Source organism: Sinocyclocheilus rhinocerous, unplaced genomic scaffold (genome assembly GCF_001515625.1).
Source record: "Sinocyclocheilus rhinocerous isolate Xijiao unplaced genomic scaffold, SAMN03320098_v1.1 scaffold1774, whole genome shotgun sequence".
NCBI lineage: Eukaryota > Metazoa > Chordata > Actinopteri > Cypriniformes > Cyprinidae > Sinocyclocheilus > Sinocyclocheilus rhinocerous.
The window spans coordinates 251407-261714 of NW_015638963.1; the positions used below are offsets into that span (position 1 = coordinate 251407).

The following is a 10308-nucleotide window of genomic DNA, read 5'->3' on the forward strand; positions in this document are numbered from 1 at the left end:
GAGAAAAAAAGGCACTCTTCCGTGTGAACTTGAGTATAAATATACACATTTTCTGCCCCCATGTCTTGAATTTGTGATCATTCTGAATGTATTTTAATAGACTGAATCATGCAGTGATCAGGCAGAGCGCACTAGACTTCACGTAATGCGTGCACTCTGTAGGTGTTTTGAATGTTTTATTTTTTTTGCGTCGTGAGAATATTGAGCAAAATAGCGCACATGTCATGGTGTTATTTAACTATATCATGTTATGAATAAAGTAAACATTTAGAATTTTTACCTCAGTGTGTTTCTTCTGAGTTTGTGTGTGCTGTCTCGCTCATTTGTTCTGAAGTCTCGAGACAAACAGAGTGAGCTTCAGCGCGAGCTTGTATTCTGCTGACTTACTGCAATTCTCTCTGATGACGCAACGCAGTAACTTACCGCGGGAAGAAAAATCTTCGGTCTGTCCAATGATTGTAAAGTCATTAGCTCCGTCAGACTGAAGATATTTGAGCGGTAATGAGACCAAAAAGAATTAAGACCCATCGAATCCGAATGTAAGACATTTTAAGACTTTTTAAGGCCTTATATTAGGAAAACGTTATTTAAGACTTTTTAAGACTTTTTAAGGCCTTATATTAGGAAAACGTTATTTAAGACTTTTTAAGACTTTTTAAGGACCCGCGGACACCCTGTATATATTTAATTAAATAAATTAATAAAAATGTACGATTATTTGACTAATTGCATGTTTAGTCGACTACTAGTCAAGTCGACTAGAAAAATCTTTAGTCGGATGCAGCCCTATTTAACCTGTCAAAAGTTTCCTCTACAAAAGCGAGGCCTAAATGTTTTCCAAGGTGCCACTTAACCAAATGAGTCTAGGCAAAACAATGAGAGAATAAGGCAAAGTTGTTTAGACACTTTCATGCTTTCAAAGATACTCACCCACGCACATGCAAGGACTCATGCATACTCACACACATAATTATCTTCACACACACACATGCTGGCTTTTCATATTTTATGGTGACTTTCCATAGACAAAATGATTTTTATATTGTACAAACTGTACATTCTATCCCCTAAACCTATCCTTACCCCTACCCCTAAACCTAACCCTCACAGGAAACATTTTGCCTATGATTTTTACCCAGATAGCACACGTATGTCTGCAAGATGTCTGTTAAAGATCGCTTCATCTGGAAAGTATCTGCTGTGTACAAACATCTGATAGACGTCTTTAAGATGTCAGTTTTACATACATTCTAAATCCTAAACATCTTAAAGACATCTTCTAAATAGGGTTGGGTATCGTTTGGGTTTTTTCCGATACCGGTGCCAAATCGATACTTTTAAAACAGTTCCGTGCCTAAACGGTGCCTGAACCGATACTTAAAAAAAATAAAAGTTACCCAAAATAGGATGGATTGGCCATTATTGAGCGCAATAAACACATTTAATGCCGGTTTCATTCATACTGGATGCCAGATGGCGCCCTCGCGCAGAAACTCCACATGAGTATCACAGAAGGAAAAGGACTCAGGAAATCCCTAATATGGACAAAGGCATTGCTATCGCTGTAACTGAGTAAACAGAAGATATAAACGTTTTGAATGATAAAACAAAGACAATAAACGCTCGACTGCGACAATGTATACTTTATCTGTGTTATTCAAGCCATCTTTGGTATTTTCATCATAATTAAGTATATTTATAATCCATTGCTAATCGACATAGCCTTTTTACCATATTCTTTTTACAGTATAGAACGGTATCTACCTGTTGCCATCAGAGCAAGTACAATTGCTGCATTCACGCGCTCGTCGGATGCTCTCATTTCCCGAGTTGTGCTTTTAAGTCGGAATGTGAAAACAACATGGACACTCCCGTTACTACAAAGATGTGTTGGATTTGTATTATTAGAGCTTTCCGACTTGCGTTCGTGAATTTTCTCAGTCGGGAAATTATTCCTATCCTTACGTCCGTTTCGGAGAACCAGAGAACAAATATTTCTATCGATCGCTCAAGCATTGGTGGCATCGAAATGAGGCACCGAAATCGGTGTTCTGATTCGGTTCTAGTACATACCGGTTACTAGGGCTGTGCGATTAATCGAAATCGTCATAAAATCGCGATTTGAGCATGCGCGATTTCGAAATCGCCTTACAGCACGATTTTCCTCTCCCCCGACCTCCCCGCAGTATGCTATCCGAACCAATCATAATGCAGCGCGCCTAAATGGAGCACGAGAACAGAACAGACCGGGCGGGTATACAAACGTAACGCCGGCACCGGGTTTCGGTACCCAACCCTACTTCTAAACGTCTATTTGACATCTGATAGGAAACGTCCTATAGACGTATTGCAGATGAGTAAACAGACGTTAAATAGACGTCTCTGTGATATATGTGAGCTATCAGGGTAAGCAGGTTTTTTTTATTTATGGGGACCACAAAATGTCCCCACAAAATTGTTTATTTTTTTTTTAAATCAGGTTTTACCAAATGTCCCCACAACATTGGGTTTATCCGGACCGCACACACAAGGTGAAATCAGATATCTCACCACAAATTCTACATTGGCTAATTTAAGACTTTCCACTTTGATCAACTTTCTACATACACATGTAACAAGAAAGAACAGGCTTTTGCGAATAATACCAATGAATCCAAGAAATAGAATATGAGATCACATGACTCGCATGTGATAAAAGGTTGCTGTTTTTGCACTGAAATTAACAGGCTTGTTTAAAAGCTCTAAGAAGTCAAAATGAAGAGAAAAGCACCTTGTAGACTACAGACTCAGTGGTACAGTATAAGCAGAAACCATAGTGACAGCAGAGACGACCTCGTGAGTGAATGACAGTCATATATAATGAATAGTTGTGGATCCTAGCAACAGGAATAAAATGATTAAGTGTCTCTTCATCTATGCTTGGAGAATGTATCCATCCATTCTGAACCACAATCACTTCAAGAGGCCTTCAACAGTAGTCCAAGACGGTCTGACGCTTCAAAAATTCCTCCATTTCTCTAATCAGACAGAAAAGGGCCAGACTAGAAGAAGACACCAAATGATAAAGCTCATTAAGTATTCCAGATACTTCTGGATTAAGACTTTCATCTCAATTGAATGGGGGGGGGCGATTGCTATATGATTCATACAAGATCTTATATCTAACAAATGGATTTTTGTTGCACTTATATAATAATTATCCTGTGATTTATATATATCCCTCAAAACAGAACGGATCTGAAAGATTCACCTTAAAAGTGGATCAGCGGATTTAAAATGGAGGAAAGAGTAGAGAACATCACAATTATATTTATCTCATATACTGCTTTCATTGCACAATAATTTAAAAAGTTGGTGTTTTACCTTGATTCTCGTCTGCGGCTTATTTGAATTAAATGATGCGGCATCAGTCACACCATTATACGCTCAGATTCAGAAATACAGCTTTCTCTCGCCAGATGTTGGAAGCTCCGACATCCCGCATTTTCACCCAAAATATGCGTCCATCCGCTAGATCTATTTCTTCGAGTAATGGTATAAAACCAGACAGCCACGTTTTCGGTTGAAAAACACTAACAGTTTAAAAAAAGACATTTAAAAGACAGAGTTCTGCCCGTTTTGGGGATGTATTTCAATCTGAAAACCCGCGTAGCAAAACAGATGTTCAATCTCGTAACAGTTACTAACATAAAAGAAAAACTGACTTAAAACGTCGCTGTTCTTTCGAGTGCAAAAACGGAGGAACGCATATGATACATTTTGTACCCGCTTCTCATTTCGCATATGCATCCCAAACACATCGCGTCGCTCGTGCTGTCCTCATTCACCGAGTACCGCGTCACTGAAAATAAACCAATTACATTTCAGCGCCGGATTTGATTTACACACCGTTAACCAATGAAAATGCAGGAGTCGCCAGCTGAAGTTTTCAGTGACCAATCAGCGATGTAGGTGCAGCTGGGTTTGGTTGAGGGATGGGAATATCGCGGTCAGCAGTGATTTTGAAATATAAAACACTATGAAATAAACAACAAAGAGAAGAGTATAGTTTTGGCTTTAGTTTTGATGCAGTGATAAGATGAACGAAGCATTCTGAAACTTCGAATGAACTCAACCCAAATGATTCGCTGAGGACATCTGCTGGTTCAAGCGTGTATACAGTCTATGGTAATATCCGACAACAACCAAACCACTACAATATCGTTCTCACAGGCTTGGCAACGTTACATTAAGACGCGTTAAACTATACGGGACGGAGCTAATGATGTTCAAAATAATAATATTATAACAATATAATAATATGTCTCCCCTATTAAACTACATCCATGATACATGATAAAAGTTTAACAATGTTCATAATATAATATATACATAAACCACATAAAATTGTAATTAATCACAAAATTAACTATCATTACTAACTTACATTAATGATAACACAATTGGGAGTGCAAAAAAAGTATTAATATAAAATATTCACGTGTAAAATGGCAGAGAATGGTTCACCTTGTAAAACAATGTCATATTCGGTACACTGGATCAAAATGCAGGGGCGACCGATTTATTGTCAGTGAAAACAGATGCATTGCTTGAAGCTGCCGTGTTCACACAAATATAATGCAGCATTTCAACATATTAACTGAGAATTATAATCTGTACTGATGTTTTACACTAGAAACGGATCTGATTTGACACAAGACTTCCTTTCTAGTCCAGTAATGTTTATATTATCTTATCTTGGTTATCTTATTACTAAAATAAATGTTTGGATATGCCATGCTTTAAATGAGACGACAAATTAATAAATAGTTATGACAGGCCCTTCAAAAACAAATAATACAAACACACTACAATCGACATGTCAAAACACTTGTATTCAGATACTGTGCGTGTTTCAGAGACGGCTCGAGTCTTGTATGCGAGACACTGTTCATATCTGCTAAGAATCCTTAATCTGCTTAGTCTCCTCTGTTTTTGGTGGAATGATTTTGACATCGAAAGGAAAAAAGAAATCTGTCAGCGCTTTGGCGTCTTTTGGGTCCAGAGAGTACTCCTGTGCCAGCTTCTCTGGAGTCCATGTTTTAGGCAGACCGATTTACAGTGAAAACAGATGCATTGCTTGAAGCTGCCGTGTTCACACAAATATAATGCAGCATTTCAACATATTAACTGAGAATTATAATCTGTACTGATGTTTTACACTAGAAACGGATCTGATTTGACAAGACTTTCTAGTCCAGTAATGTTTATATTATCTTATCTTGGTTATCTTATTACTAAAATAAATGTTTGGATATGCCATGCTTTAAATGAGACGACAAATTAATAAATAGTTATGACAGGCCCTTCAAAAACAAATAATACAAACACACTACAATCGACATGTCAAAACACTTGTATTCAGATACTGTGCGTGTTTCAGAGACGGCTCGAGTCTTGTATGCGAGACACTGTTCATATCTGCTAAGAATCCTTAATCTGCTTAGTCTCCTCTGTTTTTGGTGGAATGATTTTGACATCGAAAGGAAAAAAGAAATCTGTCAGCGCTTTGGCGTCTTTTGGGTCCAGAGAGTACTCCTGTGCCAGCTTCTCTGGAGTCCATGTTTTAGGCATGCGTTTGTGATTGTTCAGGGCAGTTAAAGCTTCCACAAGCGACAGTTTGCCTTTCGGAACATCAGTGACATCACAGAACCCATAGGGCTCGCCCGGTAGACTGTACTTTAGCGCCCTGCGCTGCGTCTTCTGCTCGACCTTCTTAACCACAGGAACTGCTTCAGCCTGCAGCACACAGAGCAGAGAGTCAGCCACACCAGTAGAGGGCAGTGCACACCACCTTTTCTAAACTCTGCCATTTAAAAACATGTCAGCAAACCCAAACACGCAAAATGATTCATAGACAGTGTTGGGGAATGTAATACATTACCATATTGCGTTACTCGCTAAAAAAGTAACTAACCGTGCTAGTTACTTTTTATGAAAAGTAATGTGTTACGTTACTTTTGCATTACTTTTTCTCATCTGGGCGGGGCTTGCTTGTTTGTTTTTAATATAAAAAAAGTTATATTTCTGGCAAATGTAAAAGCCCTTTCACAAAGTGAAATAAATGAATAAGCCTCAGGCTGAAGGAAATGTAAATTAACGTCTGTACAGTAGGGGGCGCAGCTCACACAAACCTTTCAACCTGGATTGCATGACGAATAGGACACAAGCGAAGAAAGTTCTACACTACAAACACAAATGTTACGTTTATCTAAAGCCATTTTTAGTCCAGGTGAACCAGACCATCGAAGGTCAGCAATAAAGACATTGGTTAAAAAAACTGGATTAACAGAGAAAGGATATAAAATGTAATTATTGAAGGTTCCCATTTCACTGTTTTTATTAATTTCAGAGGAGTACTGAATCTGTTTTAGTGAGAGTGAGATGAGTAAATGCATGTTCACATTTAGCCTAGAACTACAGAAAGCATCATGTTTACACTGCACACACAACGCCTCTGCACTTACTCCTGATTTCTCTCAACATGGAGACAGGAGAGATGTCAGTCAATAAATGGGAAAACAAATTAACTGGCATTACTTATTTGGAAAAAAAAGCATTACTTTACTAGTTACTTGAAGAAAGTAATCTGATTACATAACTCACGTTACTTGTAATGCGTTACCCCCAACACTGTTCAAAGACAGTGTTTCTGGGCCTAGTTTCTAAATTGTCTAAAAAATATGGACTATTTCTTGCCATTTACACCGTCTAAAGCCTCGTACACACCAGGACGATTATCGCGCGCGCTTATCGCCAATGTTTTTCGACGAGTCTTTTGAGTTCATACTCAAGCGATTTTTGTTGGCGATGAGCCGAGTGAACTTGCAAATTCACTCCCTGACATTAGATGGCGCTTAATGAAAAACAGAAATCATGGATTCATCGAATCCTATTTGATCTGCAATTCCTCTCCATAACAACTCCCTCTTAGCAGCGTGTCAAACCAAAAAAACGAGCCCGAGGCGGTTTTTAAAAAATGACGCTTTTACGCCTCACGTTTTGCACTCACATTGGCGCCATTTGTTTAGTCACGACGCGTTAAACGTCGGTGATAATCGCGCGCGATATTTCCGGTGTGAACAAGCCTTAAGGATTTCATAGAACAGGAGTGATTTCTCACAGCACCTACTGCAGTGAAATCTGTCTGGCACATGCACATTATGTGTGGCATTTCAAAAGCGTAATCAAATACAAAAACGTTCATTAAAAATATTTACCAAAATCTAACTTTTTATTAAAGTAAAACAACTGGAAAGGGAAGGTTTTTCTCTAATACATGTTGGCCACAATTATTAGCCCCCTTTTTGCAACCTAATCTCCTAAAATGCCTGATGAAGTTGGAGAAAACTTCTTAATTATTGCCCTGATGGTGGAAATGGGAATTTTCAATGCTTTAGCTATTTTCTTTTAGCCAGTTTCTATTTAGTGAAGCTCAACAATCTTTTGCTGCACATCAGAACTATATTCTTTGGTTTTACTCATTGTGATGGATGATTAAGGGAATTGTTTGAACCCACTGTTTCTATTGAATAGTGCCTGTGCTATTTTTTTCTATATAACTATGCTGATAACCCAACTGACGAAATATTGCTTTGAAATTGTTGGTGAAATTTGATATGATTTTTTAAAGGGAACTTAATATATCTGAATTAATGTGTCCTGTTGATATCACAGTAATTAGTGCTGACTTTAATTGTTCTGTAGATCAAAAGATCATAAACTTCAAACCTGAGAAACAGGATCTTTAGACTCCACATAAACATCCTTGAGCATTGACAGCAGTGGATCGTTCCTCTGTTGAACCTCTTCTGAAATGCTGCTGGCTGGCATAGAAACACAGGTCAGATCATGCAAAAAAAAACAAAAACTGTGTAACATGCAGTTTCATATATAATTTATTGCCAAAAGTATGTGGACAGGCTCTTTTATGAGGTCTGGCTTTTGACACAGCTATCCATGGACATCTCTGGATCTACAAGCAACAGAGACCAAGATAATGAAGGCATTGAAATTGTAATTGGGCCCCCTGGACGTGCGAGCATAGTGCCTAGATGCCCATGCATAAATCTGGCCCTGGTGGAGTGGAAAAGCGCGAGAAAAACTGTTAACGTGGCTTAAAGGCAGAGTAAGTGATTTCTGGTAGCCAATGTTGATATTTGAAATCACCAAAACAAACACGCCCCTACCCCAAAAGGGTCTTGCCACTATTTTGATAGCTCCGCCCCACATATACACATACCCTGCCTTTAATGGTGCTCTAAAACAATCACCAGGGATTTTTTTTTTTTTGACATTTCGCAACACAATCGAAGTGGATATTTTTACACTTAACGTGGCTTAAATAACTTTTTTTTTTTTTTGTAAATAAAATGAATTAATTTAGATGTTACCACATGAAGCGCATTTTTAGAATAATGTTAAATAAAATATGTAGACCGGGGGGGGCCTATAACAGATGTTTGTGTATTATTGTTGTTGAAGGATCCTCCTGCTATCGCTAAAATAACAATGAAATCGGAACAGCGGCACTTTTGCCTCCACGTTCATAGACTAAAAAAAGATTTATTACTGCAGGAATTTCAGTCTGACTAAAAAGCGATTTCAAATACGCACATTATAAAGCCTATATCCAATAATAGCGTCAAATGCATCAATGCGATGATAATTCACCACATTCATTACTGATGATAATTCAGGGGAGACGGACTCAGTAGTGTTGCAGCAGGTGCACAATACATGTTCATAGATGACATCACTGCTGGTGGGAGGGGCCCCACTGATGTGCGGTACGCCACGGAGCACAACTTTAAATGCGAAGTTATACAACAAAATCTGTTTTGACACTCTTTGAGCGGTTATGTAATTTCCGTCACCGCTGTGATAAATCATATTCACACAGGTTATATTCTAAAAGACACTGGGCATGAATCATGATCCTTCACCAATACAAACAGTTATATGAGCAGAGATAGTAATCCAGCTTGCTCTAACACGCTTTCTCACCCGCGATGTCTTCTTGTGGAAAACCGCTCGATGATGGATGTCGTGGTGCAGGTTTAGGTTTTGCCTTGCTTATTTCTCGATGAGCGCGATTCTCTACATTAAAGTTTCTGATCAGGCGTGTTACCCTCGAGCCCATGTTTGAAATCGCTACAGAGGACATTCGTCTTCTTCCCGTCACTGTACTAAAGGCATTGAGCGCTCATTACTGCCCCCGACGGGCTGATTCTCCGGTCAGCACACCAAGTTTTGTTTGTTCTGTTTCTAAAAATATAATAAACGTTTTGTATAAGTACAAATATGATATGTATAAAACAACATATAAGACACCAAATAAAAATAACAGAAAAAAGAAGCATATATCCACCTTTTTCTTAAACGCGGAAGTAAGCCTATGGGTGAGACTTCCGGTTTATTAGCCGCTACAGGTAAATAGCGAGGAGAATAACAACGTGCAGTAAACGGTAAAACCAGTGTTCATAATTAAGATAATACATTAAAATTATATGATAAGACACACCAACTTTCAATATCAAGCAGCAAAACGAACTGTTTTGTTCAGCTAAAAATAGCTAAACTGAGTGGACCCAGATGAGACCGGAAGCCAGACCCATAGAATTTACAAATGGCCGCGCCCATCATGCTAAGCATGGACAAAGTTTCAAAAAACTATTTGGACGTATGACAGATAATTTCTGTGCCAAAAATCTTACTTCCGGGTCCGTACAAGTTTCGGAGAGTTTTTATCGATCGTGGCTCTTAATGACGTAAACGAGGGTGGAGCTCCTTATATGGGCATTTCTCCCGGAAGAACGCGCCCGCTGTTATCCACCTTTTTCTTAAACGCGGAAGTAAGCCTATGGGTGAGACTTCCGGTTTATTAGCCGCTACAGGTAAATAGCGAGGAGAATAACAACGTGCAGTAAACGGTAAAACCAGTGTTCATAATTAAGATAATACATTAAAATTATATGATAAGACACACCAACTTTCAATATCAAGCAGCAAAACGAACTGTTTTGTTCAGCTAAAAATAGCTAAACTGAGTGGACCCAGATGAGACCGGAAGCCAGACCCATAGAATTTACAAATGGCCGCGCCCATGTTTACAACAAGAAAAAGGTGGATAGTTTGACTAATTACTGAATGAACTAGCCTTCACATATCACTGGCCTTGACACAAACGTTGAATATTAAGAAACAATGCTTTACAATATGCGTTATCAAAGTGTCAGACCTATATAAAAATTGCTTGATGAAAAATGT

General features: G+C 38.5%; 2 protein-coding genes across 3 annotated transcripts in view; both read right to left on the reverse strand.

The window, feature by feature from the left end:
• The window catches only part of LOC107750403 (probable G-protein coupled receptor 63), a 16263-nt gene extending 12456 nt beyond the window's left edge, over positions 1 to 3807 (reverse strand). Inside the window, exon 1 of the mRNA XM_016565763.1 lies at positions 3364 to 3807. The gene's annotated coding sequence lies outside the window, so the exon portion shown is untranslated. The remainder of the gene's footprint in view (positions 1 to 3363) is intronic.
• Positions 3808 to 4479: 672 nt separating this feature from the next.
• Positions 4480 to 9269, reverse strand: LOC107750404 (NADH dehydrogenase [ubiquinone] 1 alpha subcomplex assembly factor 4-like). 2 transcript variants are annotated; one of them, XM_016565765.1, is made up of 4 exons: positions 9046 to 9269; positions 7771 to 7865; positions 5603 to 5778; positions 4480 to 5078 (listed from the first exon to the last, which is right to left on the reverse strand). In XM_016565765.1, the coding sequence occupies exons 1-4, from the start codon at positions 9203 to 9205 to the stop codon at positions 4940 to 4942; spliced, it is 570 nt and encodes a 189-aa protein (XP_016421251.1). In that variant the 5' UTR covers positions 9206 to 9269; the 3' UTR covers positions 4480 to 4939. The 2 variants fall into 2 exon arrangements, with proteins under 2 accessions (XP_016421251.1, XP_016421250.1); XM_016565764.1 differs by lacking the exon at positions 4480 to 5078 and having other exon boundaries at positions 5111 to 5778; positions 9046 to 9267.
• Between the last annotated feature and the right edge of the window lie 1039 nt (positions 9270 to 10308).

Excerpts from the sequence above, each read along its gene's own strand:
- LOC107750404 (XM_016565765.1), bottom strand. The coding sequence starts at position 9,205 with ATGTCCTCTGTAGCGATTTCAAACATGGGCTCGAGGGTAACACGCCTG. Across the intron at positions 7,866-9,045 it reads TCCACAAGAAGACATCGCGG|CCAGCAGCATTTCAGAAGAG; the intron begins GTGAGAAAGCGT and ends TTTCTATGCCAG. Across the intron at positions 5,079-5,602 it reads CACAAACGCATGCCTAAAAC|ATGGACTCCAGAGAAGCTGG; the intron begins ATGGACTCCAGA and ends TCTGCCTAAAAC.